This window comes from Penicillium concentricum (assembly GCF_028827145.1).
Source record: "Penicillium concentricum strain IBT 3081 chromosome Unknown utg000002l_segment0_segment0, whole genome shotgun sequence".
NCBI lineage: Eukaryota > Fungi > Ascomycota > Eurotiomycetes > Eurotiales > Aspergillaceae > Penicillium > Penicillium concentricum.
Genome location: NW_026622755.1, coordinates 6,645,439 through 6,673,428, shown reverse-complemented (window position 1 = coordinate 6,673,428; position 27,990 = coordinate 6,645,439). Strand labels below are relative to the sequence as shown.

General features: G+C 48.7%; 11 protein-coding genes across 11 annotated transcripts; 8 read left to right on the top strand and 3 right to left on the bottom strand.

Moving 5' to 3' along the window:
* Window positions 1-125: 125 nt before the first annotated feature.
* Window positions 126-1,980, bottom strand: N7517_006248 (retrograde cargo receptor ERV46; the record flags this gene model as incomplete). Its single annotated transcript, XM_056723978.1, has 4 exons — window positions 126-1,068; window positions 1,138-1,318; window positions 1,416-1,677; window positions 1,939-1,980. The coding sequence occupies 4 exons, from the start codon at window positions 1,978-1,980 to the stop codon at window positions 126-128; spliced, it is 1,428 nt and encodes a 475-aa protein (XP_056580228.1).
* A 419-nt stretch (window positions 1,981-2,399) lies between these two features.
* On the top strand, window positions 2,400-4,699 carry N7517_006247 (uncharacterized protein; the record flags this gene model as incomplete). Its single annotated transcript, XM_056723977.1, has 3 exons — window positions 2,400-2,855; window positions 3,046-4,587; window positions 4,655-4,699. 3 exons carry the CDS (start codon window positions 2,400-2,402, stop codon window positions 4,697-4,699), a joined length of 2,043 nt encoding a protein of 680 aa, XP_056580227.1.
* Window positions 4,700-5,205: 506 nt separating this feature from the next.
* On the top strand, window positions 5,206-7,899 carry N7517_006246 (putative GARP complex subunit Vps53; the record flags this gene model as incomplete). The annotated part of the gene is made up of 3 exons (XM_056723976.1): window positions 5,206-5,248; window positions 5,307-7,105; window positions 7,159-7,899. The coding sequence occupies 3 exons, from the start codon at window positions 5,206-5,208 to the stop codon at window positions 7,897-7,899; spliced, it is 2,583 nt and encodes an 860-aa protein (XP_056580226.1).
* A 434-nt stretch (window positions 7,900-8,333) lies between these two features.
* N7517_006245 (GNAT family N-acetyltransferase) lies at window positions 8,334-8,873 on the top strand (the record flags this gene model as incomplete). The annotated part of the gene is made up of 1 exon (XM_056723975.1): window positions 8,334-8,873. One exon carries the CDS (start codon window positions 8,334-8,336, stop codon window positions 8,871-8,873), a length of 540 nt encoding a protein of 179 aa, XP_056580225.1.
* Window positions 8,874-9,147: 274 nt separating this feature from the next.
* Window positions 9,148-11,095, bottom strand: N7517_006244 (glycosyl hydrolase family 79 C-terminal domain-containing protein; the record flags this gene model as incomplete). The annotated part of the gene is made up of 6 exons (XM_056723974.1): window positions 9,148-9,272; window positions 9,367-9,702; window positions 9,769-9,906; window positions 9,998-10,366; window positions 10,658-10,890; window positions 10,947-11,095. The coding sequence occupies 6 exons, from the start codon at window positions 11,093-11,095 to the stop codon at window positions 9,148-9,150; spliced, it is 1,350 nt and encodes a 449-aa protein (XP_056580224.1).
* A 346-nt stretch (window positions 11,096-11,441) lies between these two features.
* Window positions 11,442-13,907, top strand: N7517_006243 (bacterial alpha-L-rhamnosidase-domain-containing protein; the record flags this gene model as incomplete). Its single annotated transcript, XM_056723973.1, has 1 exon — window positions 11,442-13,907. One exon carries the CDS (start codon window positions 11,442-11,444, stop codon window positions 13,905-13,907), a length of 2,466 nt encoding a protein of 821 aa, XP_056580223.1.
* An 819-nt stretch (window positions 13,908-14,726) lies between these two features.
* Window positions 14,727-16,329, top strand: N7517_006242 (general substrate transporter; the record flags this gene model as incomplete). Its single annotated transcript, XM_056723972.1, has 2 exons — window positions 14,727-14,857; window positions 14,910-16,329. 2 exons carry the CDS (start codon window positions 14,727-14,729, stop codon window positions 16,327-16,329), a joined length of 1,551 nt encoding a protein of 516 aa, XP_056580222.1.
* A 1,272-nt stretch (window positions 16,330-17,601) lies between these two features.
* N7517_006241 (uncharacterized protein) lies at window positions 17,602-18,594 on the top strand (the record flags this gene model as incomplete). Its single annotated transcript, XM_056723971.1, has 1 exon — window positions 17,602-18,594. The coding sequence occupies one exon, from the start codon at window positions 17,602-17,604 to the stop codon at window positions 18,592-18,594; it is 993 nt and encodes a 330-aa protein (XP_056580221.1).
* Window positions 18,595-18,951: 357 nt separating this feature from the next.
* Window positions 18,952-23,107, top strand: N7517_006240 (CHAT domain-containing protein; the record flags this gene model as incomplete). Its single annotated transcript, XM_056723970.1, has 4 exons — window positions 18,952-19,108; window positions 19,195-21,198; window positions 21,640-23,003; window positions 23,072-23,107. The coding sequence occupies 4 exons, from the start codon at window positions 18,952-18,954 to the stop codon at window positions 23,105-23,107; spliced, it is 3,561 nt and encodes a 1,186-aa protein (XP_056580220.1).
* Window positions 23,108-25,484: 2,377 nt separating this feature from the next.
* N7517_006239 (uncharacterized protein) lies at window positions 25,485-25,871 on the top strand (the record flags this gene model as incomplete). Its single annotated transcript, XM_056723969.1, has 3 exons — window positions 25,485-25,501; window positions 25,557-25,617; window positions 25,677-25,871. 3 exons carry the CDS (start codon window positions 25,485-25,487, stop codon window positions 25,869-25,871), a joined length of 273 nt encoding a protein of 90 aa, XP_056580219.1.
* A 119-nt stretch (window positions 25,872-25,990) lies between these two features.
* Window positions 25,991-27,973, bottom strand: N7517_006238 (uncharacterized protein; the record flags this gene model as incomplete). Its single annotated transcript, XM_056723968.1, has 1 exon — window positions 25,991-27,973. One exon carries the CDS (start codon window positions 27,971-27,973, stop codon window positions 25,991-25,993), a length of 1,983 nt encoding a protein of 660 aa, XP_056580218.1.
* Between the last annotated feature and the right edge of the window lie 17 nt (window positions 27,974-27,990).

The following is a 27,990-nucleotide window of genomic DNA, read 5'->3' as shown; positions in this document are numbered from 1 at the left end:
TTCCATGCTTCAACTCGCCTCTCTACCCCGAAAAGCATCTATCTCATGCTAGAATAGATCATCCCATGCAAAGAGATGGTCTGTAAATACTAAACCCTATCTTATCTCTGGCTAGATATTAAAATCTAGCTTGAATGCAGCTTCTTGACGCGCATAGCACCTTCATACAGACCGCGGTCCAAAGCAGCAGCGACAGTCAGAGTACCACCAATGATAGCACAGACACCAGTAAGGAAATTGGTGAAAGACTTCGGGCGAGCCTCACGGTTGATAACCTTCATAGGGGAGATATCGTAGTTGAAGAAGACGCCCGGAATACCGCCACCGGCATGCACGCGCTCCTTGTGGCCTTCCGCAGCATCATTTCCACCGGAAAGAGGACGCTTATGCGAGGTGACCGAGTACTGGTGAGCCTCGATACTACCCTGAGTACCATAGGCGAGGCCGTGGGAGCCAAGAGGCGAGTTCTCGTCGGCGTTGTGGGCGGCGGTCGAGAACAGAGGATCCCAGCCCAGAGGCAAGTAGGATGTCGAGACAACCTTGACAAAGTACATGAAGTTGTAGGCGGGCTCGTCAGTCTCCTGCTTGGTATCGTCAAGCGGGTTGGTGTGGTGGTGGTCGGTCCATCCCCAGCGGCCTGCGAGCTCGGTGGGGAGCTGGGGCCCGAAGCGAAGCTCGTGGACCAAGTGGGACATCGTGTGCTGGTCCGCCGGGCCTGCATTGGGCACGATGTAGGCGTCCAGATCGTGGACATGCATGTTGCCGGTGGTGAAGCTGCGGCCTGGTGCAATGTGGAAGTTGCCCACCACTTTGTTGACCTTCAGCACACCCTCAATCCGACATCCCTCGCGGCGCTGCTCGGCGAGTTTCTCCGCGTATCCTTCACGCGTGCACTGCTCGATGTTGCTGCCGTCGCCGAAGGCCCATTGCTTCTCGGCGTAGGCTTCGCGCACTTCCTCACAAGTCGTACAGCATCCCGGTTTAATAACAGTGGGGGGAGGCGTTGCTCCACCACATTCACCACAGTAGTCGGGAGCTAGATGCTTCGCAGCTTCTGATGGAGAGTGTCTGGGAATAGACGATAATGAGGTTGCGATCACGACGTGAGGGATTTCAGGTGGAAGGATTGGCACTTACAGGTCCAAAGACTGGACATCAATCACCTTGCCGCCTTCAGTGTATGGGCTCAGGCGGACTTTGTTCACGCCATGGGCAACGCCGACCTGCTGCTCACCAGAGACATCCATCACGTCCAAGGTCAAGAGCTCACATGGTAGCCGAGGGAAGGTGATGTTCAAGTGGATTTCCATTCGCTCTCCTGCGCAGCAAAATTTAGTCGTTAGCGACCTTGCCCAATGCATTTTATCTTCAGCAGGTCCATCGTAGGTCCGATCGAGTCCAAACTTTATTCATACCTCGCGATTTATCGACAACAAGCTCCGGCAGCACCACAACTCGTCGGTAGTCGGCCCATTCACCCCATACCAGCCACATAACAATCAAAAGTGAAGCGATTGTAATGACACCTCCGGAGTTCGTGCGAATGCGGGCATCTTCAACGGTCTTGGCGAAGGCGTCTAGCCTCGTGAATCGCGACTTTGGGGGCATCTCGCCGGTCAATTGAAGACCATATGGTGAAGCGCAAAGGCCAGGCGAGGGTTTTTGGACAGCGACAGTCTATTAAAAGCCTGTAAAACAGAGAAAACACGAATATGTCAGCGGGGTGGTCATTGGATGCGCAAGCTCTATTGAACGAGGGAGACCCCATTCAGGCGATCAGACCCAAACAAACATAATAGAGTCAAGACAATAGGAAAGGCATACCAACAATAGAGTTTGAGTGAGTCAATTCAAACTCAATGCGAAGGAATCTTCCAGGCACCTGACAAGAAAAGAATATGGCCAATTTGAAGCCTCCAAGTGGCTAGACATACTTACGACCGATGTATGAGGAGTGCTCGTGAGGACAGACGACAGCATGTGATTGGTCTGCGCGGAACAAAGAGATGAGTCATCGCCTAATTAGGACTAGTAGGAGATAATGCCGCCTCATCACGTGCCAATCGTCACTTTTTCTTTGAACTCACTTTACTATTCACAGTCTTATTGTTCTTTGGTCATTCATTGTCACTTTCTTATTATCTTGCAGCTACACTACATAATCTGCAACCACCTCTCTTCTCCAGTCTTTTCAGTTTGCTCTTTCTTTACCTCCCACCCTCCCGAGTCAACATTTACACTGCGATTTCCTCACATGCGAACAACTTCTTTCTGCCTGATCTGAGGCGCATAGCGCGCTGCTCGCTTCAACTTAGCAGTTTCAGCTTTCTTTCATATTACCTCCTTTTACAAGAACCTCCGATACCCCACCTATTTCTCAAATCTCTTCTTCAGTCACCATGAAGAGCATGAAACCTCGTCGCGGCGGCAATGATCGCGGGGGAATTCGCAAGCGGGGCCCTACTCGCACTGACCGAGATGGCGACATGGACATGGAGGCGGGCGGTGCTCGTGCAAAGAGAAACCGTGCCGACAAATCTGCCCTAGGTGGCCGCGCCGCCGGCACAGGCGCAGGTGGCCGAGCTGCAGGAACTGGTAACCGCGCCCAGACTCGCAACAGGCTTATGGATGCGGATGTGATCCAGAGAGCCATTTCCAGCGCCGATGGCCAAGCAAACATTCACCGCGGCGGCAGGAAAAAGACCGGCGGTGATCTGGAACCATTCAGTATTCGAGGATGGAAAGAAAGCAAAGCGGCAACCAACCGTGATGGCGGCCTCGAGAGCCTCATTGCATTCCTTGAACGACGCATGAACTCTTTTATTAAATCCGGACCCCGCGCAAAGATTACCAAGGTATGTTCCTCGTTCACAATAACGGTCACCAACATCGATCCTCGGCGTCCCTCGCTTCAGTGTCCTCTCGTTTTCGAGGACGGTCCTCCTACAAAACGACGATCGACACATTTTGGGCATTTTGGCTTCTTCCCCTCTGGGTGACCGTGGTTTCCAAGGTCCCTTCGCACCTTTCTAACATTCAAATTAGTCGCGCACTGAAGGTGACACCCTTGTGGCATTCGTTCGACCTGATCTAGCGGGCCACATGCTTCGCATCAACAACAATGTCTTCGCCGGAGCTCATGTCACCATTGAACCATACACTGCCGCCACCGCACTTGACCATGAACTGGCCGCAGTGGCCCCCGTCCCTGGCTCAACCGCCGATACCAAGCTTAGGATGACTACTATCCTCGGCAAACGCTTCTTCCCTGCTACTAAGCTACTTGACTTGTCGAAGATGGTGGACGATCCTGAACTGCACGATATGGGAGTCTTTGACACCATGTCTACCACGTCTAAGTTCTTCCCTGCTCTCATGAAGGTCTGGGAAATGGGCTTCAAGATTGCATCCGAGCGACGTGAGGCAGTTGAAAGTGTCAGTCTGGCGGGAAACAACCTCAGCAACATCACCTCCGTGACGACCCTTGCACAATCTTTCCCAGATATCCAATATCTGGACCTTTCAAACAACAACATCAAAAACGCGCAAGCGATGACTGCATGGCGATGGAAATTTCGCAACCTTATCTTCCTCGACTTGACTGATAACCCGATCAGTTCCGATCCGACTTTCAAGGACACCATGCTCAAGTGGTATCCCAAGCTGCAGACCTTGAACAACGTGCAGGTGCGAACCCCGGAAGAGGTCGCCGCTCAGAAGAAGACACCGATCCCCGTCTTGCCTCCTCACTTTATTGATGAATCGCAAGTCGGCGAGAACTTCGTCCGTGCTTTCTTCCCTGGATATGACAACGATCGCAACAGCCTCGTCAGCAGCGTCTACGATGATGAATCTACTTTCTCGCTCAATGTAAATACCACTGCTCCCCGGGCCGGTCAAACCGAGACCGCAGGTTGGGGTGAATACATCAGAAAGAGCCGAAATCTCGACAAGATCAGCCACCTTTCCGCACGGATGTCGCGCTCCTACAAGGGCGTTGAGAAAATCCGTGAGGTTTTCAATGAGCTCCCACCCACTCGCCACCCCGACCTTGTCGCAAAGGCAGATCAATGGCTTGTTGAATGCCACCCGGTCCCTCATCTCCCCGACCCTACTGGACAGAGCCCCACTGGTGTTGGTGGCCTCTCCCTCATGGTGCATGGACAACTTGAGGAGAGCGTTGGTGGCAAGATTGAGATCCGCAGCTTCGATCGAACCTTTATTATTGGCCCCGGTAACACCCCAGGTGGCATCCGAGTTGTCAGCGAAATCTTCTGCCTGCGCGCTTACGGTGGACATGAGGCATGGTCCCCTGAGATCCAGGCACTTTCCCAAGTCCCCCAGGTTGCAGCTCCTGGTCCTGTTCCCACTGCGACCCCTACTCCCCCCGCTGCTGCCCCGAGTGGCACTGTTGCTGAAGGATATGGCCTGCCCCGACCCGGAAAGTCCGATACCCAGCTTCAGCAGGAGCAGATGGTCACTCAGATGAGTGGCAAGTCGGGCATGACTTTCGAGTACTCAGAGATGGCCCTCGCGGGCAATGGCTGGAATCCCGAGCTCGCCTGGAAGAACTTCGAGCAGCTCAAGGTAAGCTGATTCCAAGGATGGTCCCTCAATTTGCCACGTAATGATAACTAACGACACTTTACAACAGGCTACCAATGCACTTCCTCCCACCGCTTTTCTTGCTCCGGCGTGAGCACGTTCTGGTTTCATTCAAAGCCTCCACATCCACTCCCTCTTCAATTGTTGTTAGCTAGTCAGTCTTATCCTGGGAGTGGCTCTGTGGGAGCATAATGCATCTGATGTGACCATACTTTTTTTTTTACTTGCATGGCTTGGGCGAATGGCACTGCTTTGATAGCTTCCGGATCTGGACATGGGCCAATGGGCCAGGAACTTGATGAAAACTTTGAAAAATCAAAAATCAAATGAATCCTGTATGTCAAAATTTCACTCATAATATAAGTAGTAAAGTGTAGACTTGAGAATGTCGTAGGTTGTCTGTACCTAAAAACACTAAAGATTGCGGTAGTTGCGGAAGATGCCAAGCTGGCGCGCTAGAGCCATGCGGGCCGCGATCAACCCCCATTCACTTCTCCCTCCCACGAATTCCGCATTGGCCTCACACAAAGCACGAGACCAAGGGCAGGATGATTCTGGCGAGCTGATGGAATGACGATCACTGCCACAACCACCGGCCACATGTCGCCAAACGAGGAACCGAGCCTCGACGCCTTGGATGCGGGTGCGGAACAATTGACCTCTCGTGCTTCTGTATACGCTAACATAGGAGGTACATCCAGTGGACTACGATCCGATTGAACACTTGAATGCCGTTTTCTCCCATCCATCCACCCTATCCTCCGTTTCTCAGATCTCCGACGCCCTGAACGAATGCGAAGATGAGCTAGACGATAACATCGGCATGCTAGTGGAGGAGCAGGTCACCTCCAATGCCGATAGCGTGGAACGAATCCAGGCAGCTAAAGCTGACCTGTCGGAGCTGTTTAAGAAGATCGATGACGTGCGTGAGCGCGCAATGAAGACCGAGCAGTCAATCACCGACATGACAGCCGACATCAAGCAATTAGACAACGCAAAGAAGAACCTCACACTGTCCATGACGGCGCTCAAACGCCTGCAGATGCTGACTACGGCGTATGATCAGCTCCAAGCTCTCAGTCGGACGCGGCAATATGGAGAATGTGCACAGCTACTTCAAGCTGTCATTCAGCTCATGGCCCATTTCAAGTCATACCGATCGATTGACCAAATCGCAATGCTCAGTCGGAATGTCGCGGATATACAGCGAGACCTTCAAGAACAGGTCTGTGAGGACTTTGAGCTGGCCTTTGCCAAGGGGGAGGTAGGCCCGAAGCGCGCGATGCTCGCGGAGTCGTGTCTAGTCGCAGATGCTCTGGGTGAACACGCACGGTCCCGGCTGGTGACTTGGTATTGCAATACACAGCTCCGTGAGTACCGGCAGGTCTTCCGGAACAACGAGGAGGCTGGATCATTGGATAACATCTCCCGCCGATATTCATGGTTCCGGCGCATATTGAAGATATATGACGAAGAGAATGCGGCCATCTTCCCAGCTTCGTGGAGGGTAAATGAGGTCTTGGCCAATGTCTTCTGTGAGGGTACACGAGATGATTTCAAGGGTATTTTATCCCGATCTGTACGAAGCGGACAGACGATCGATGTCAATTTGCTTCTCTCATGCTTGCAAGAGACGCTTGATTTCGAGCATTCTCTTGAGCGTCGCTTCGCCCCTTCGTCGCGTACATCTGTTGATACATTTGCCTCTGCCGAACCGCCTGTATTCAACCAGTCGATTTCCGAGGCCTTCGAGCCATACCTCAGTGTCTGGGTCGAGGCCCAAGACAAACAACTTGCAGCCCTGATACCGAAGTACCGCCAACAACCTCTCCAAGTACCGGACGAGGAGGAATTCAACTCACATATTGTGATTTCATCCTCGACTGAGCTTTTCACTTTCTATCGGCACGCTTTGCAACAATGTGCCAAGCTCTCGACTGGTGGCAGTCTAGCGGAGCTGGCCAAGGTGTTCGCCAAATACCTGGACCAATATGCCCAGCAAGTTCTTCTCAATTATATAAGTGAACGACCAACACTTCACACGCCGTCTAGAGTGCCCTCGGTGGAAGATTACGTCTCAGTTTTGAACACTGCTGATTACTGCTACACGACTTGCACCCAATTGGAAGAGAAGATTAGGGGTAGATTGGATGAGAACTTGAAGCAGTCTGTGGATCTGCAAAGTCAAGCAGACTCTTTCATGGGCATTGCATCCGCTGCTGTACGCGGCCTTGTGCGCCAAGTCGAAGTCGATCTCGAGCCTTCATGGCGCGAAATGCGCAATACACCTTGGGCTAAAATCGAGGCAGTCAGTGATCAGAGCTCATATGTGGGCGAGATGCTTTCCCGGACGAAGGAGAAGGCAACTGGAATTTTAAAGTTGCTGCATAAGCAGCAATATGCGCGTGCCTTCTCCGATCATCTGGTGGAGCTCATGTCGAGCCAGTTTATTAGCAATGTCTTCCAATGCAGGCCGCTTTCAGAAACCGGGGCAGAACAGGTATGATGTCCCTTATGCGATGTCATTATATATCTTACTAACTCCATTCATAGATGCTTCTTGATTCCTATACTCTCAAGAGCGGTCTTACGTCCCTGCTACCTGCTCCAGCGCCCGCCGGCTTTGTCAAGCGTGTGAACGCCAGCTTCTTCAAAATCGAAACTCTCCTCAAAACCCTCCAGGTCCGGCCGTCACCACCGGAAGCTCTTGTGCAAGCATACCTTATCCACATTGCCGACCGCAATAACAATAACTTCCGCAAAATCCTCGATCTCAAAGGCATCCGCAGCCGTCAAGATCAAAACCACCTTGTGGAGCTATTCCAGCTTCACCGTGCCTCAGACCGCTATGCATCTAGCCTCCAGCAGAGCAACCCAATCCTCGCCTCCCTCCAAGGGCCATCCGCCACCGCCACCGGCTCCGTATCCCAAGGCCTAGGTCTAGGCACCACGGCCGCCGCAGTCATGCCCTCCCGTTTTGACGCCTCCATGCTCGGCTCTGCCATCATGTCCGCTGCCAAAGACGGCGTCGACCGCTTCGGAAACCCCAGTCTGAGCACTCTGGGTGCTGGGGCTACCGGGACAGCTACATCTACACCTGGCGTAACCAGCCCATCCGGCACCTTGTCCCCTTCCCTGGCCAGCTCCGCCCTACAAATTAATCCCATGCATACGCCAACAGAAAGCGCCACAGGAAATCTTAACGAGAACCTGAAGAACATTGGCAAATTCTTCCGCCGCGACCTCGGCGGTTTTGGAGGCCGGTTCGGGCGGAGTACTGAGGATGGGGCGTAGGTCCTCACCTATCTCCATTAAGTTTCTTGTCTCTTTTCTGGTTATATCTTGACTCGGGCGTGGATACCATTGTAGAGTTGTTTGCCGTTTTGGCTGGTTTGTTCGGGTTGCATGCCCGAAGGTGTATAGCTTATGTATGCTCAAGGCACCCTGTCGTGACCTCATGTTTTGCAGTTGTATACCACTTGGATTGAATGCATTGAATGCCACATCCGTGTTTTGGATATAATTCGTCCATATTTCTCAATTGCACATATCAAAATCCAACTCGCCTTGGTGGGTCAGTTTTATTCGAAAATATTCTCTTTTAGTCTACGCCCTTCCAATGACATGTCCCGATAAGGAAGGGCTCTACACAGTAAAATATCTATATCGACTTTCTCCCTAGCCATCCACAACCCCTTCCTTTCCCTATCCCAACCCAACCCCAGCCCATGAAAACATCCACAATGAATACCCAAACAACCCAAGAACCCCAATCCCTGGGATACACCCTCCGCACACACCAACCAGGTGATATAGGTTGGATAACCCACCGACACGCAGTACTATATGAAAGAGACTACGGCTGGGGCACAAAAATGGAAGCGCTAGTAAGCAAAATCGGCGCAGAATTCCTCGACAACTACGACGTATCCACAGACCGGTGCTGGATCGCCGAGCGCAACGACGAGTTTCTGGGCTGTATAATTCTCATTCGAGACCCAGACCCAGACGTCGTCAACACGGCTAAATTGCGTCTCCTACTTGTTGAGCCTAGTGCGCGCGGTCTTGGACTTGGTCGTGCTTTGATCGAGCAATGTACGCGGTTTGCGCGCGAGACGGGGTATGCGCGGATCCGGCTTTGGACGCAGAATGTTCTTGTGTCGGCTAGGAGGTTGTATGCGAAGGAGGGGTATCGGCTTGTTAGTTCCGAGGAACATGAGTCTTTTGGGGAGAAGATTGTTGGGGAGTGTTGGGTGTTGGATTTGTGAGGGTGTGGTTGTTGTGTACATAGTCATACTTGTTCGTGCTATTGTGCTATACTCTTCTGGGAGAAGGAACTAAATGCAGAACTAGTAATAAGCAACGAAAAGAAACATGCAAGAAATGAAGTTCAGCAAAAATATCCAAGGTTCAAGAATTTCTCTGCAAAAATTACAGATCTACAGACGTTAGCCACTCAGGCTTGTCCGTTGGCCATGTCCGGCTTGTAACCCCGTATCTGTAACGTCCACAATGCCCTCAGTCATTTCTCCCGAATCCTTCCTATAGATAAACAATCAAAGCCTCCGATGCTGCGAGGCTGATTGTAAGCTGGTGCTTCTGAATCGTGAACTTCTCAGGCCTTTTGTGTCCTCGGAGGCTGCAATTATTGTTGGAAAAGTACTGGCCTACGTCGAAGTCAGTATGATATCCGTGTTGAGTGCGACTTGGTGAAGACAAGCGCAGAAAGTCTGATTTGGGCAATATGCAGGCCATACGTACCTCCAATGCTAGGTTCAAGTGACGGGTCGGTCTGCAAGCGAGGCACCAAACTCTCACTACTCGGTCCCGTCATGCGAAGTGCTTCAACATGACCATTCTTCAATCCCGTCATGGTGAACTTGGTCGTCGGTCGAGAGCCACTGCCAGAGTAGTAGTCGGTGTTGACTAAGATAACCTTGATTGGTTTTCCCTTCTTGTAAACCACATACTGCGCGTATGAATCAGTGCCATCGTCGCTCGCCGAGATAGAGTCTCCTCCTTCTACAGCCAGTGCTGCGAAATAACCGCCGTAAAACGGAGCGTTAACACGATCACTCCACCACCAGTTGAAAAATGCTTAAATATTTAGTCAAGGTGCTTTACAAGACAAGAAATTAATTGGAAAAAAGAAAAGAAACATACCTTGATCGATGGTGCCCTGGTGGTAGAATATACGTTGGATACCGAGGGTCAAGCCATGTAAGGTCTTGTCCACCGTCTGAATCGCAGAGCCAAAGGTAGCGTCCATTGTATAGTCGCCCGAGTGAAAGCCTGTCTCGCCTGTAATGAGTCTATGTGTCAGCGATGGCAAGCTTGTGGATTGAGTGATCCATTGGGAAGAAACCACAGAACAATGCGAAATGAGCCTCACCTAGAACGTAAGGTCTGTTGACAGACTTGGCACTAGATATCGGCAGCATATTCAGATCGGACACTGTTCTTTGGTGGGCCATTTCGACATTCAAACTATTATCTGTGACGTTCTTTAACGAGTAGAGATGCCCGTTATAGAATTTTGTCGCATCCTTGATCGTCTGGTTATAGGCTGTGTTTATCAGATACGGCAAGTTAGGCCATTCAGGCACAATTTCAAATGGGACGGCATATCCTCCTCCTGCAAGGATAGGAAGCGGTTTCTTCCAGTGATTGACAAAGTCTTGGGCCCAATCAGCTGCATCGGCTCCCTCTTGCGTTTCCCTCCAGGGAGATACAGCCGCAGGGAGCTTCCAGTACTCGAATACTGCCAAGAATTAGTACTAGGCTTGGTAGTTGAGATGCTAGACTTACGATCAGGTTCGTTTCCTAGCTCCAACCCCCATAGATGCTTGGATATCTTTGCTTTGGCTTCCAGGGCTGCAGAAAAAGTGTTGCTCCGATTGTTCATGCCGCGGTTCAGACCTTGAAGTTATAAGTATGAAATCAACAAATCAATATTCCATTCAACCCACCTAACATTGTCTCACTGCCGAATTGTTCTAGAAAACTCGTGGGTCAGAGAAATATCATTTTGTATGAGCTGTGAGGTACTTACTGATTAAATCGAAGAACTTGGGCCCGTAAGTAAGGTTCATAGGTGCTTCAAGAGGATCGTTGACACTGTAGGATACATATCCATCGAAGTCAGGGTCGTATGTTGCGCGGTCCTGTGTTGTGCCACCGATACGAACAGGCATCTTCCGATGAAAGAGTTTGTTGAAGTGGTCGATACATGGAAGAGCCAGCGATATATTCGTCATGTATGAAGGCCACATAAAGAATTCAAACCTGGAAAGCTTCAGCTGGCAACTCAAATCAACAAATAACGAGGCACGGGGACTTACGACGCCCCCACGGGTGTAGGATCCAACGTTGCCGCATTTTTCGGCTGAGTTTTAGGCACTGTATACAAAGGAGACCGAGGCGCTGGAGAAGCAAGGCAACTAACAAGGACATTAGCCAGGCCGAGAATGAGAAGATAGAACCGAGCCATGCTGAAGTGCTAAAATGCTCTGCTGTTGAAGCCTCTATGGTCTATGAGGATACATGCAACTTAAATAGCACACTAGGATAGATATGTCGTGTTATATTATCCCGAATCTCCGATTGATCTCGATGTGTTTAGTTCGTAATAATCATGTACCCCAGAGAAAGCCATGATGTCGCCGAAACTGTGTCGGAGTAACCGCGTGGCCATTCGGCTTAACATCATCCGACGCTAATCTTCTCAGTGACCTCAGACAAAATTGAAGAAAACTGCATCTTAGGAAGCAGAACCCCTTTTCTTCAAGTCAAAACTTCCTGCAGATTGCAAGTTTCCTACTCTATCCAAAACACTGATGGCGGCCGAAACTTTCGATACCTCCTGGATGTGGCATCCCTCCTTTCGCGAGGATGATTCTTCCACTGCAGGTCGTTTTGTTCATTTCCGAAAGAACTTCATTGTTAATGAAGAGCCACCCAAGACTTTGCGAATCAAGATCACCGCAGACACGCGATACAAGCTCTATATCAACTGCCAACTGGTCTCGTTTGGACCTGTGAAGGGCGACGTCAACATTTGGTTCTACGACGAGATCGACATTAGCCCCTACATACACTCCGGCGACAACCGCATTGCGATACACGTCCTGAGACTCTTTTCCGGGACCTCGTATGGCACTAGTTTTCCCCGATTGGGATCTGGAGGCGTCAAGATTGCGACAATTGCACATGACACCATGTGGTCCCCTCAGATACAGAGCAGTACTCTTTGGGAGACAGCGGTCGACCTTTTCACAAAGCTGCGCATCGATGAGCCTGAAGACGATTTTCTTCACGTTTACGAGAAGACATCAATACTTGGCTCTGAAGATGTTACGTCTCTTGACTGGGTACCCGCGATCATTCTTCGGTATCAGAGCTCGACCGGGGTCTCCGCGCCATGGAAGCTATCACCTCGTCTGATTCCAAACATGGAGAATCAAAAAGTGCAGTTCACGACAATCTGGAACGTGAAAAGTTGCAGGTCTACAGCTGCTTGGTTGGCAGCTGTAACCGACCAGAGCTCAGAGCATGAGGACATTCATCTACCAGCGGGAACCAGTCATCAACTTGACCTTGAGGCTCCGCACCATATCACCGCTTTTATCCGTCTTCGGTTCAAGCGTCCTCTGAAGGGTGGAGCAACAGTAATCATCACATATTCTGAAGCCTACGAGGACAAGCCCGAGCAGATTCCCTACTTACGACGAAAGGGAGACCGACGTGATAAAAGCAAATGCTTGATCGGGCCTCGAGACATCTTCGTTCTGAGAGGGCATGATTCGAAGCTTGACCTTGGATATCACGAGAGCGAGGACACAGAAGAGATCTTGATGCCCTTCCATTGGCGCACACTTCGCTTCATCCGGCTCAACATCCAAGTTGGTTCTTCAGACTTGACCTGGCAAGGTATTGAGGTCAATATGGTTCGCTATCCCTTGGAAGTCTTAGGGGCTGTTAAGACGAGCTCGGATGATGGAATTGCAGAAAAGCTCTACGAAACAAGCGTACAAACTCTACGAAACTGCATGCATGATTGCTATGAAGATTGTCCATTCTATGAACAGCTTCAGTACGCCATGGATACACGGAGCTCAGCCCTGTTTACCTACTATACATCTGCGGATGATCGTCTAGCAAGGCAAGCTATCATTCAGCTCCATAGCTCGTTTCAGCCGAGCATTGGGCTAACAGCCAGCCGAGCACCATCAAACCAGTTGCAAATCATTCCCCACTTCTCACTTTATTGGGTTTGCATGCTACACGATCACTTCACCTTCTTCGGCGACAGGGATTTCATCAGGCCATTTCTCCCCGTACTGGACGCCGTGCTAGGATATTTCCATGCGCGCATCAGTGAGAAATTCGATCTCGTCGCTCTTCCGAGTACAGAGGGTATCTGGAATTTTCACGATTGGACTGAGCAGTGGCGTCCGTATGGAATTCCGCCGTCGGTAGTCAAATCTGGCATCTCCACGTATACGAATAGTCTCTACGCATACACGCTCAAAATGGCATCACAGTTGCAGCTTGAATGTGGTAGTCGACCAGCCCTTGCGGAGGAATATTCCGATCGAGCAAGCCGCATCGGCAACGCAGTCCAACGTCATTGCTTTGACGGTCAATATTTCACCGACAGCCTCGCTGCAGATTCAGACCCTAATATTGACCGCAGCCAGCAAAATCAGGTCTGGGCGGTGCTGAGCGGTGCGGTGTGTGCTACCAATGCCCAGTACCTATTACGAAGGGCATTGAACACCCTGAATCACAGTGACTCAATCATCAAGACCTCTATTTCGATGTCATTTTATACACTGCGTGCCATCAGCGGCGCTAGTGGCCCTTTGTACGACGAACTGTTCCACGAATTCTGGCAGCCATGGCGGGATCAATTGGCTTTGCAGTTGACGACCTGGGAGGAAGATGATGTCTCGCATCGATCTGATTGTCATGCCTGGGGAAGCGCTCCGATTCATGAGTTTCTGGCTGAGGTAGCGGGAATACGGCCGGCAAAGCCTGGCTGGGAGGAGATGGAGTTTACTCCCCGAATTGGTCTTTATCGCTCACTAGAGGCGGCAATACCATTCTATAGAGAGGGGAGGGTAGCGTTGGCCAAGGTTACATGGGCAAGAGCCGACTCAGATACCAAGACACGGGTTTTCTTGAGCATCACAGGACTATCTCGGCCAATCTCTGTTCATGTAAGGCTCCCAGGCCAGGCGATGGTGACGTTGGATAGCTCAGAGGAGATGTGTTTTATTTGGATGAATTGTGAAAATTAGATCACCGTAGAACTAATATTACATGTACTTCTTAAAGCCATATGCCGAATTCGGATGGATGGAACTGATAGTATGCCGATGTCGCAGTGGTACGCAATGCCAACTGTGCGGTGTTGAGGTATATCGAAGCTGAAATGAGTTGCTCCAGATTTTGGTCACGACGTGTAGCATGGGATCCGGTTGAAACTGGTTCTCTAATTGGGATGCTGAAATTTGCAGATCTGTCATGTGTACGACTATACCTTGACCCGGTAGAGCTCCTATATCAAATTCTAAAGTAGCCCGATCAAAGGGTTGAGCGTATTTAGGGCTGAGCTGCCAAAAGCTGCCCATTTGGTTCAGGAAATCTGAGAACAGAAATAACTGTGTCATCGTTTGCTCAAACTGCACCGTCATGTACCTATAGGTAAGTAACGTGTTGCCACCCACACTGCCGGAAAGCAGGCAACTGGTGATCGCAGTCTTTCTTGGCTTCCATCTGGACCGTCTGATAGTGGGGGGTTCTCAGGATGGCGCTGCTAGTTCGAGAACATGGCATGTTTCGGTTTATGTTTCTCCGGGGAGTATGGAGATTGGAAATGAAAATGGGTAGAAATCTAGCCCTCGTCGGGGGATGTTAGTCCTTAAATTGCCGGGGCCAAAGCATATTTTTGCGGGGGGTTCTCCCCGGATTCTCCAGGGTTCCTCGGATAGACCCATCCCGAGACCGAGTCTGGAGAAAGAAGAGTCAAGAGATGTATTTAGAGGGATGCTGCACCTCTAGTCGATCACTTATTCACCGATCATTTACTACCATTGACCAATCATCTCTTTGACTCAATGACTCCGAATACTCCTGGGGATGTCTTGCCTCCTTCGTGTGTTGATACGGCGCGTTGGTGGAAGCACCGCAACCTTCGTGCTCTCAATTTGCTCATGTTGATTCCGCTGTTGTCGATTTTCTCGCAAGGGTTTGTTCAAGTTTCATCCCAACTGCTAGAAACTCAGCTCACCAAACCCTAGCTTTGACGGCAGTATGATGAACGGTCTCCAATCCGTGTCACATTGGCAGACTTACTTTGGATCACCCACCGGCGGTTTGCTTGGCTTCTTCAACGGTTCCTATCCCCTTGGCGGCATCGTTGGCACCTTCTTGATCTCGCCCATGGCGGATACTTTTGGACGACGCATTGGTATTGCCACGGGAGCTGCTCTATGTTGTGTCGGTGCTGTCTTGCAAGGCTCTGCCATCAATATCGCCATGTTTATCGTTTCGCGCGTTATCATTGGGGCTGGCAGTGTTATCGTCGCTGGTGTGGGTGCACCTTATATTACCGAGATCGCTCATCCGGCTCAGCGTAGTACTGCCACTGCTCTGTTTCTCACTTTCTATTCGGTGGGTTCTGTTGTTGCCGGTTGGTGCACCTTCGGTACCTTTCGTATCGATAGCACGGCTTCCTGGCGTATCCCATCGGCGCTGCAAGCACTTCCGTCTGTCATCCAACTACTTGCTATCTGGTGGGTTCCTGAATCGCCCCGTTGGCTGGTTAGCAAAGGCCGGAACGAAGAGGCACTCGCCATGCTTGCCAAGTATCACGGTGAAGGCGACGTCTCCGACCAGCTCGTTCAGTTTGAGTACGCCGAGATTCTAGAGACGTTGCGGGCCGAAGCAACACACGAGAACAACATAGTTGCCTTTTTACGCGACTTAGGCAGTACCCCCGGCAACCGCAAACGCATGTTCATATTGATATGGGCGGCCATTTGCTCGCAAATGTCTGGAAATGCATTTGTCTCCTACTATCTCTCGCCCATCTTGAGATCCGTGGGCTTGAAAACCGATCTTCAACAAACCCTCATCAACGCAACCAGCCAGATGCTTTCTTGGTTCAGCGCTGTTTATTTCGCCACATTGCCAGCCAAGCTCGGTCGCCGCAAACTCTTCTTGTGGTCTCTCATAGCGATTTGGGTCGTCGTTATCTCCATCACTGCGTGTAGCGCCACCTTTGCCAATGATCCCACCAACAAGGCCGCTGCCTATGCTGTGGTCGCGCTTCTATACCTCTTCTCTCCCGCCTACAATCTCGGCATCACCGGCAACCTTGGTCTTTACATCACTGAAATCCTACCTTATCGTCTACGTGCAAAAGGATTGTCATTCTATTATTTTGTTCAGTTTTGTTTCATGATGCTCTCTACCTTCACCGTGCCTATTGGTCTGGAAAATATCGCGTGGCGGTTTTATATTATCTTTGTCATTTGGGTTATGGTCGAGTTTGTCGGAGTTTATTTCATGTTCCCAGAGACAAAGGGACCATCCTTGGAAGAGATCGCTTTTATCTTTGATGGGCCAGGCGCTTGTGTTGGAGACACAACTGACATGATGGATGAGAAGAAGCCCGCTGTTGTACATGATGACCGTCGCCAATCTGCCGACGTTTGAAATTTGGTGAGAAATGGGATATCGCTATTTAGTATAGGGGTCACCAATGGTTGAAACTGGAGGCTACTTGGATATTTTAGGGTAGAAAACATAATTTTAGTACTACAGTTTTCTTTTCGGTCTTGTTGTAACTTAACATATATAATGATCTTATCTATTTAAATCCTATATTCGAGTTCAGCCTAGACATTAGCGCACTCTCTTACAGTATTAAGATTTGAAAATTTAACCTACTACGCGCCTAACATAGGATATACATACAACTATAAAGGCTTGCCCGAAACTTACCCTTCAAATTTTATAAAAGTACTAGAATGACACTAAAATATTAGTGCTATACTTATTGAAAGTTCCTAATCTAATATGATATGTTTGTATAAAGTTGGGGTATTTCCTAAGTGGTGGAGAGTATTGCGGTCATTTTATCGTATTGTCAGTGTAAGCCCAGGTGAGAAACCAAACAGTCCAATAGACATCGCTAAGCCAGCGTGTACGGACGACTAAGTGTGCCACCTGGACATAACTCTCTTATTGGATACTGCCTGACCAGAAGCTACCGCCCTCTCGAAGCATATATGACATTTCCATTTGTATTTGTATCCTACTAAGAAAAGGGGTACCTAAGAAGTTAAGGCCGAGAATCTAAGGAAGGGTAAGGAGTATATAGTATACTACATAGTTTAACACTATGAACTATGTAGGCTCAATACTACTTCTTATCTGGTCTTTTTACTGGTCTTTTTTGGTTTCTTTCTACAAAATGAATAAAACTAGTTTATAGTTAGTATGGAATTACTATGGAGATATATAATTATAAAGTATCAATTAAATACACTTAGAGTATATATATGCTAAATAAGTTAATAGAATTTTGACTGAAGACTTTATTTCCCCCCAACCCTAGAAAGTGAGGACTAAATTATTGGCAATATAATCCAAATGAAAGAGTTGTGTCTAGGTGGCACACTTCGTCGCCCGTAAGTATGTAGTACATAAATGCATGGCTGCCTAAGATGCCGTCAGTCAATTTGTAGCATGCAATAAATTTTGCCTTTGGAATAGTCCTTGCCTGGTAGACAATTCAAGCATTGAATACAGTCGTTGCCTCAGTCCAGTTTTCAAAAACTGTACTCCAACGATGGCAAGCCCTGAGGAGCCTATCGAAATACCGCGGCAAGCTGTCGAAACCACCCCCCTGATCGCCCAAACCTAGCTATACTGCTCAATGATCTCGCAATCTCCCGACGCGATAGATACTCGCGGATGGGGAAAATGGAAGATCTTGACGACGCAACCGAAATAATGCGGCTGCTGGTCAAAGCAACTCCACCTGGTCATCCAGACCAAGCTATGTATTTGAACAATATTGGAGTTTTGCTACGCGACAGATACTCGCGGATCGGACGAATAGCAGATCTCGAGGAGGCGCTTAAAATAGCACAACAAGCTGTCGCAGCCACTCCGCCCGGTCATCCAGATGGAGCTGAGCGATTAAGCAATGTCGCAGGGTCTCTACGAGATAGGTACCTATGGACCGGAGTGCAGGAAGACCTTGAGGAAGCAACCAAGATAGCGCGGCAAGTTATTGAGACCGCTCCGCCTGATCATCCAAACCGAGCTATGTTTTGTCATAGTCTTGCAAGCTGTCTACGGGACACATACTTGCGGATTAGGCGGGTAGCAGATCTCGAGGAGGCAATCAAGATAGCGCGGCAAGTTATTGAGACCACTCCGCCTGATCATCTAGACCGAGCTATGTTTTGTCATAGTCTTGCAAACTGTCTACGCAATAGATATTCGCGAACTATGATGCCAGAAGACATTGATGAGGCGATTCAAACAATGCGGCAAGTCATTGAAGCTACTCCGCCCGATCATCTAGGCCGAGCTGCATACTTGAACGGCCTCGCAGGGTCTCTGCGTGATAGGTACTTGGGGACTGGGGAGCAGGAAGACCTTGAGGAGGGGATCAAAATAATGCGGCAAGCCATTGAGGCCACTCCGCCCGATCACCCTGACCGAACTACATACTTGAACGATCTCGTAGGGTTTCTACATGACAGGTGCTTGCGAACTAGGGAGCAGGAAGACCTTGAGGAGGCGATCAAAATATCGCGGCAATCTGTTGAGGCCACTCCGCCCGATCATATAGATCGAGCTCATCGAATAGATCATCTCGGGACCGCTCTAAGTGAAAGATACTTGCGGAATGGGATGGTAGATGACCTCGAGGAAGCGATTAAAATGGCGCGGCAAGCTATTTAAGCTACTTCCTTGGATCATCCAGACCGAGCTAATTATTTGAACAATCTCGGATCATATCTATACGGCAGATACTCGTGGACCAGGACAATGAAGGATCTTGAAGAGGCGATCAAAATGATGCGACAAGCCATTGAAGATACTCGCGTTCATCGTCTAGAACGGGCTAGATCTCTGAATAATCTCGCAATGTTTCTAGGTGATAGATACTTGCAAACTGGAGCGATAGCAAATCTTGAGGAAGCGATCGAAATAGCACGACAATCTATCGATGCCACTCCCCCGGGTCATCTAGACCGAGCTATTTATTTGAGCAATCTGGGAAATCATCTACGTAACAGATTTTCACAAACCGGTGCGATGGCAGATCTTGAGGATGCGATCAACATAGCGCGAGAGGCCGTTACAGCTACCCCGTCTGATCATCCAGCCCGAGCTGAACGATTGAACAATCTCGCATTGTCACTCTACACCAGATATACCCGGACCGAGAGGATGCAAGATGCTGAGGAGGCGAGTAGGATAGCACAGCAAGTGCTCGAAGTCACTCCGCCAGATCATCCAAAGCCATGCGAAAAAACAATCGCGCAGCTTTTCTACTAGAAGCCAATAAAAAGTCTCAAGCCTGGGCGGTTGCAGATTTTGACAAGGTGATTGAAATGGTACAGCAAGCCCTCGAAGCTACACCACTAGATCATCCTAACCGAGCTACACACTTGCACAATCTCTCGGTTTTTCTTTTCAACAAGTACAAACGGAGTGACGAAATGGCAGATCTTGAGAGGTCAATCGAACTAGGGCGGCAAGCCGACGAAGCCTATCCGGTAGATCATCCAAACCGAGCTGCGCAGTTGATCATTCTTGGGATATCTCTACAACACAGATTCGGACGGAAGACGACACTCACAGACCTTAAGGACGCTCAGAGATTGCTCCTTCTTGGCCTTGAACACACTACTGCTGCCATGGGCATTCGTATCTCAGCAGGCCGCCGTTTAATATCATTGCCTGCGTATTTCAAGGGACTCAATACTCCACAGGAGGCCTATTCTATTAGCAGGAAAACTATCGAGTTAATTCCTTTCTTGTCATCGCGTTCCCTCAAAAACAGCGACAAACGACATCTTCTTTCTGTTGCCGTTGGGCTATCTTCCGATGCGGCTGCTATTGCCCTCTATGCCGAGAAAGATTCAGTTACTGCTATACAATGCCTTGAAATAGGCCGTGGAATAATAGCAGATGCCCTTTTTGAACAGTCTGACATTTCGGCTTTACGAATGAAGCATCCCCAGCTAGCGAATAGTTTGATGGAATTGCTGGAAAAGCTAGATTCACCCTCCTCTCGAGGATTTTCTGATATGCTTGATGATACTGCCCCAGTTGAGCCCGAAGGCAGCAAAAGTCAAGAAGCTATACCGAGGCTTCACAGAACCTTGCAGACAATTCGTTCGCTGCATGAGTTTGATCGATTTCTTCTCCCAGCATCAAAGGATGACATATTGGAGGCTGCAAGATCTGGTCCTATAGTGATCATCAATGTTAGCGATTATCGCTGTGATGCTCTGATCATTCAGCACACTGGCGTTCGGCTACTATGGCTCCCCTTTCTTACTAAGGAAGATCTTCATTCAAAGGTTACAAACATGCGGTCTCTTGAAACCCTTGGGTGGCTTTGGGATGTTATTATATGCCCCATAATGGATGTACTTGGCTTCAAAGAGACCCCAAAAGATGAAAAGTGGCCACATGTTTGGTGGATCCCAACGGGTATCCTGACTCGCTTTCCGCTCCATGCAGCAGGGCACCACCTGAGAGCATGCGGCGAAACAGCACTTGATCGAGTTATCTCATCGTATAGCTCATCGGTCAAGGCAATTATACACGGTCGTCAGCAGGTATCTGAGATGTCAGCTCCGAGAGCTCCTGCGAATGCCGTTATCGTTACTATGCAACGTACACCAAAACAGGAGCCCCTTCCATTCGCATCTGTTGAAACTGATACCGTGCTGGCTATCTGCAAGGTGATGGGTCTGTCTCAGTTGCAACCTCGGCCGTATAAGCCCAATGTTTTATCGGCCTTGGCGGATTGTCGGGTTTTCCATTTTGCTGGCCATGGTAGCACACATCCGTCAGAGCCACTTCATAGCCAGTTGCTCCTTGAGGATTGGGAGAGCCAGCCACTTACTGTGGAAAGTCTTCTCGAAGTCAGTCTTAGCTCAAACCCACCATTTCTCGCCTATCTCTCTGCATGCGGGACCGGGCAGCTGCTTGATGAAAGCTCTATGGATGAAAGCATTCATATTGCTAGTGCTTATCAACTGGCCGGCTTTCGTCACGTGATAGGCACGCTTTGGAGCGTCGATGATGAATTTTCCGTGGATATGGCTCGAATGACATATGAGTTCTTCCGTGATGCGGGGATGAGTGATGAGACGGTTAGCCGTGGGCTTCACCATGCCTGCCGGATTCTTCGAGACCGGTGGGTTCAGGCCGATGTAAGTACTGCGACAGAGGGACTGCGAGATTTGAGGTTAGAAAGAGACGCCGAACTAGAAGACCTGTGGGTGGAGCGAAGGCAGCCGCATTGGATTCCTTATGTTCACTACGGTAGTTGATATTAAACACACGTATTTCAACTCGATGAGTCTATTTTCTTCCGAGCGATATTCGTTCATTCAAAAATGATAATTTCAAGCACAAAATAGCGAGCCTCGTGTTTTTTATGACTATGTCCTTGTTATTCTCGACAGCTGCCCCCAACAGACGTTCCGTCAAAATATGACCACCTGCACTGCCTCGTTCTGGGAGATATCAAGTCAGATAGCATTGTGGCTGTGCCCATCCAAGCTGAGCGGCTTTGAATTGACCAAGAATCGCTGCGAGTGTATAAGGTGGGATTCAAAGGTCGAATGCATGCCCAACGTCATATCATCTTATATTAGTGAGGCTGATAGTTCCGCCCCACTCAGATGTGAAAATGATCCGAATACCCCTAACCACCCCCTACTTTTTCAAATCTACGGTGAACATACTGCTACCTGCTACTAGTCATGGCCTCCACGGTCACAAATTATTATGCTTTGCTTGTTGGAATCGACATGTATCTTAATGACGGCTCGAGGAAAAATGCAACCGGAGATCCGCTTTACCTCAAAAACCTTCAGGGATGCGTGAACGATGTGCGAGCGATGAGAGAGTTCCTTCGAGGGGAATTCCAAGTGAACGAGCCCCACGTACTCACGTCTTCCGTCCCTACAGATGCACACTCCAAGGAGCCGGCGGAGCCACCAGAGTTATGGCCGACATTTGAAAACATTAAAGATGCATTTGATACCATCACGGAAAAGGCTATTGCGGGTGACTTTTTCTTCTTTCACTTTTCGGGGCATGGGGCACAGTTGCAACCGACTGAACGTTCGCCGAAAGAGCGGTCGGTCGACTCATCTTTGATTACAATGGATTATTGTAACTCAAATGCAGCTATTAGGGGATGGCAGTTGAATGAATGGCTAAAAAGGCTCAATGAAAAGGATGTTTGCATCGTCGTCATCCTTGACAGCTGCTATTCTGGGGGTGGATGGCGTACTGGCGCCAATATTCGAACACCGCAGGGCTGGACGGACGTTCCCAACAACACCATCGACGAAGCCACTATCACGGAGACAAGTAGTAAAACCGGTTCTCGTGATAGTGAGTTGGAAAGTTCATGGGGGATTAATCCAAAAGGATTTACCCTAATGGCAGCATGTACAAGTGACCAGCAAGCAGAGGAGAGGCAATACGGAGACGAACACCGTGGAGCATTCACATATTCTCTATTGGCTTCTCTTCAACAGCAATTACCTCACTCAAAAAAAATCAGCTACCGGAATCTCCGCGATCAAGTACAAGGCATGCTCCACATTCAGACACCTAGAGTGTACGGAAGAGACAGGCTTTTGTTCTTTGGAAACACCGAACCATTCTCATCTACGCCGATTATTGCACAAATACATGCCGACACCATTTTTGTTCCGATGGGAAAGTTTCATGGCGTCCATGAAAGATCCGAGTTCATGAATTACCCGTCTTTAGATTTGACGTTCATGGTGAACAAAGTCGATGACTTTCAGTGTAGTGCTCGGATTCTGTCACCTCACTCCGAAATCCCAAACCAGAATAGCTGTGAAGTTGTTCCTTCTAGATGGAGCTTGGGATCGGAATCACTTCGTGTGCTTGTCGATCGCGATCTAGGAAACGAATTTCGGCGCACTCTTCATACGGCGGTCGAACAGAGGATTGTTGGTGATATCCAAATTTTGGATACCAACGACTTTGACGATCATAATGCCGTCAAGTTGACGCTTAAAAAGCGCGACGACAGTAGCATTGACATTTATGGGCCGTCTTATTTGATAGGCTATGAAGGTCCTGTGCGAGGAGGGAATATCATAGGCGAGGGTAATCACGAATTATCGATCAACTCTGCTATCGTCATCAGGCATTTGACTCGGTTCTCGCAAATTCTAGCTCTTAAAAGACTTTCATCTAAGCGCTCCCCACCATTCGAGCTGAGCCTTGTCAGGCAAGATGTTAGTTTAACTTCGAAACATCGACTGAGTATGCGATTTACTCTGAGGAACAATGGCGAGTGCCAGCTTTATTTTATTGTCCTTTGCCTCGGGCCTGGGTTCAATGTGAAGCAGCTTTACCCTCCACAGGACTCACCAGTGTCACTTCACAAAGAACGTCCTATTTCGTTTGCGTTTCGCATATCAGTACCTGAAGAGCTCAGATGCTATAGTGAGCAGCGGGACATTATTCGTACAATTGTCACTAAAGGAAAGCCACTTTCGTGGAGGTGCTTGGAACTGCCTCACATATGGAATGCTGGGCGTCTGGAACAAAATCTCCAACGTACTAGTTTTGACAGGGATGCAATTGTGTCCACTGGTTTTTGTGTATGGGTTCATGATGAGTATGTTTAAGTAGATCATTTTACTTGAGACGCCCTGACGTATCTCACTCTCAGTCTGTCTAAATTCAAATTATTCGAGTATTTCTTGTCCACTACTTCGATTTAATATCAAAATTACCATGTCCCCCCCTGTTCCGGTTATTCACTACTAGTAATCTTAGGTAGAAAATCTTCAAGTAAACAAACTCAGCTTTGGATAGTTATCATTGCAGCAAAATTATATCGGTTCACTACATGTAGACTTTACTAACCATTCTCTCTCCATGTTCCACGTCCAATACCTCCAATGATCTAGGACACAAACCCCTTAAACAGCCATAATATAACGCATGATCCTTGTTTTATTCACAGTCTATATACACACTACTCACAATCTGATCAACCTATCGAATGAAATCTCTATAAAATGGTCGGTTGGCCTTGACATAATGATAAAGCCCTTGACTAATTTGTGTTTGTAATGAACACAGTCAAGACTGTAGCGTACCTAGAAATATAGTCAGTTGAATGTCCAAAGGGTTTGTGCATAATAGTATCATCATACGCCGATCCTGCAATGAAGAGATCCACTGTCCTCGCTCGCATCAACCCAGCTAGAGTGATGACAAAAACCGCGGTAGACATAACAATCACACCCAAACGTCCAGAGATATCCACAAAGGAGTTGCAAATAACCACCGGTACGAGAAGGTAAGCGATTACTAGAATGGTGATAAGGATTCGTGCCAAGTTCTCGAGAAAAGCGCCTGAACAACCGAATACATTCGGGTCCGACGACACATCTGCCCATTTGGACTGTTGTGGACATCTCAGCTTGCATTCAAGGACAATCCGGGTGGAGAGGTACAAACGTGGTAATATCTACCGCAAACTCGTGGAAGGATTCTTTGCATCCAAATGCTCACTTGATTCAGGGCCCCATCTGCTGGTGCCGCCAAGCTCGCTAATTCTCGCATCATGTTGACTTCTGTCACATAGTCTGTTTCATGATGAGCTAGTTGTCGATTTCCTTCGATCCAATTTCGTAGGTTCTGGACGTGGCTAGATTCTGGAGGCGGGGCTTGTAATATTTGGGAACTTCGCTGAATAAATGAATCTGGAATGAATAATATGAGATCGGCTGTTGGCAATGAAGACTGTAGTAACATCATAACACAAAATCTTACCATAGTCTGCCATGGCTTCATCAATCTCTTTCATGGTGTCCTGTCGCTTTTGATTGCGGTCCAATCGACTACTAGATAAATTTAGATTCCTGGTTTCTTCGCGGTCGATATTGTCTAGCCTTTTCTCTAATAACGAGAGACGGTCTTGTTTCTCTAAAAGTAAACGGGTACGTAGGTATGGAAATCGTCGGCAAAATTTGAAGGAATCCTGCGAAGCAATTAGAGCTGCGAAACGGGGTCGGCCCTGAGGATAATCCTCGACTAGGAGACAGTCAGCGGTTGGTCATTATCTTGAACATTCTAATTCAGCATCGCCAAATTGTACTTTTTTTTCCAGTCAAAATAGGAGAAGCGCCTTCTTCGTTAGTCTGATCGCTCCTGGTCCCCGGTGAAATCGCACTCCAGAGGCGACTCATTGCTGACTGTCGGCTGGGTTTCTCGCACTGTGATTCTGGGCATACATCATTATTTCTCATGACTGGACTCGAGTCAGCGCTGGAGGATGTATAATATTGAGGAAGAGACATTGTGATGTTGAGTCTTGATCGAGGGTTCAAGAATGTCGTCTCGAAGAGAGAATAGGGCTGTGTCCTTTACATGAGGCTGAGATCTCAGATGACCCGGGTTAAATTGATGCCCAATTGGACCTTCCGATCAATAAAAAGAAATATATAAAAGTGTACAATCTGTTTTTAATCAAGTCAGTACTTTGTTACAGGTACATATATTAAAGCCAATATCCCACAAACCGTTAAATTTGATGAAACTTCATGGCTAACCACCGAGAGTAAGTTATTCGAATCTTTTTGTCTCGTTTTCAACTAACCAATTGTACAATCCAGAATTAGTCCCATTGCCAATCTTATCGATGATGGCCGAGCCGAGATTCTTCCTTATAAAAACGTAATTCACCTTCATATTCTGGAATATCGAAATAAATATACAGGCTTACATGTTCACAGAAAGGCCGTTTCTATCCTGCTGATTGGGTATATGTTTTGCTGCCTAACCCCGACGGAACGGTAGCACGCCATGGTCCGTATATGATCGAGATGGTGACTGGAGGGCAATATTCCGTTTGTGACGATGATGGAAACCCGATTGCCATAGGAGGAAAGAAATTGTTCAAAGAGTCAGAGGTGGAAGCTGCCTCGTGATTTACTTACGCATGCCACTGCATGTGTTTAAGCCTATGTACCGGTTCTTTGGTGTGATGGTTTTGCATTTGGCGAGCCTTCTTACGAAATGAACCAAGATCACCGACTATCATCATTATTCAGACATGAGTTCGTATCACCAGTGTTGCGATGTAATAATCTTCTTGCCGTCCGATGCTAGTCGGCTGCTCACTGAGCGAAATCCATGCAGAGGTTGGCTGATGGGTTCGAAGGCGATGCTCAATGGGCTCAACAATCTTAGGCAAAAGCAGTGTGTGGAAAGACGTTGGGTGAGTTGTTAAGATAATCTTAATCTTGTCTTCACATTCTTGTTGCGGTCGCAAGAGCCCAGGGACGGCCATTGACCACTCAATCGTACCCTTGTCGGTGCAGTCATCGCCTTCTGGTGGAATCGTCAAGTAACCGGAATTTCCTTCATCAGCAGTAAGACATTGAATCTGCCACATCGGAGTCAAGTTGAGAATAGTTGCATATAGTGGGGAATTCTTGCTCTTGTTCTTGATTGTCAACTTCAAATCCTGGTTTTCCTTGGTATCAAGTACAGCATCCAAAGAATAGAATCTTTGGCTTGCATCCTCCAGATCCAGATGGAAGTTGCTCTGGAATTTCAAGGTGGGGATCGGGCTTTTAAACCCTTCGATGTATTTAAAGGTGGCTAGGTGTTCAAGAATTTCTATGACGGGCTGGAACTCAGCGGGCGAGTCTAAGGGGATCGGCAGAATGCTGGGGATCATTTGGTGAGCTGAGTTCAAGATTCGATAATTCCCATCTTGAGCCCTATCGAGAAAGAACTCGCATTGGCTGTCAGCACTTGGCTCTTCCAGAATTTGGAAGAAGTGCCGACCAAGGGCTGCACGGGACCATTCAGCTTTATTATCCATCGTTTGTGTCAACCCGACTTGGACTTGTGGAGGCAAGGAACGAGTGAGTGCCTTGGCCTTCCATCCATTTCTGTGCGCGTTCGGCATTGCAGCAGATCCAGGTGCCCCCAGTTCGGACGTGAAAGGGGTCAGGGACAGAACTTTGGCTTCGAAGGATGGAAGTGAGGCAGCTTCTATCGCGTTCTCGGGCGAAAAGAATGGATATAGGGCAAACGTATCACCACAACACACCCCATGGGCAGATCCAGCATCCAGGCAAAGCCGAGAATTATCACCTGATACAGGAATAAAATCAGAGATAGGTTCCCTAGAGATTCCCTCAAAAAAGGAGAACCGTTGGGTTCCACAATGCGTAGGTGTCTGACGAGTCACCTGGGACTGAACTGAGTTTATCAAGTTACCCAGAAATGTCTGGTGTGAGATCGCAGTCTGCTGGTTCCTCAGAGAAACCAGAGACTGGTGGAGAAAGAATGACAACACGCCATGATGCGCTCCGTGAAACGCTGTCTCTTGGGCAATTTCGTGTGGTCCGCAGGCTGAAATTATTTTGTATCCTTCGGGGTTAACCAGCCAGCGTGGAAGTGGCTGGGCATCCCGGAAGGTCTGCTGTGTCGTGTAGGAGCGGCTGCTGTGCACAGGTAGTTCACCTATTGCCGATATAGGACCCAGGGTTCGAATGCTGGTGTTCTGTTCGCTATCTTGTCGGTACACGTGCCCAGAAAAGCAGCAGTCTAGTACGAGTGTGACAAGTAGACCCTTTTTGACCATTCGCTTGAGTATCATTGCGAGAGCAAATCCGGGGAAGTCTTCGTTTGCAGAAGCATCGTCGTTCAAAACCACCAATGCCACATCACCGGTGTCACTATGTCCGTACGGCTTTTGAGCAGGTGTGGGTCGGCGGCTTCCATGACCCGAGTAGTGAATGTAGACTAGGTCACCGGCATTGGCCGACCTGATAATTTCCTCCAAGTGAGAGCGGATATTGGATTGAGTAGGCCATGCTGATTGCTGTTCCACAGGCTGGCGATATGCCGTATCGGGTGATTTGGTAGCTGTAAGGACAGTCACTCTGTTGTTTGTCGCATCGCTTCTCAGGTATTGTTTCATCATGTTGACATCGTTAACACATCCCCTCAGCGGTCGAGTCGCGTAGAAGTTGATACCGACAAGTAATGTCCAACGAGTGTTGCTTTCGCTCATTTTGGCTTTGGGGAACC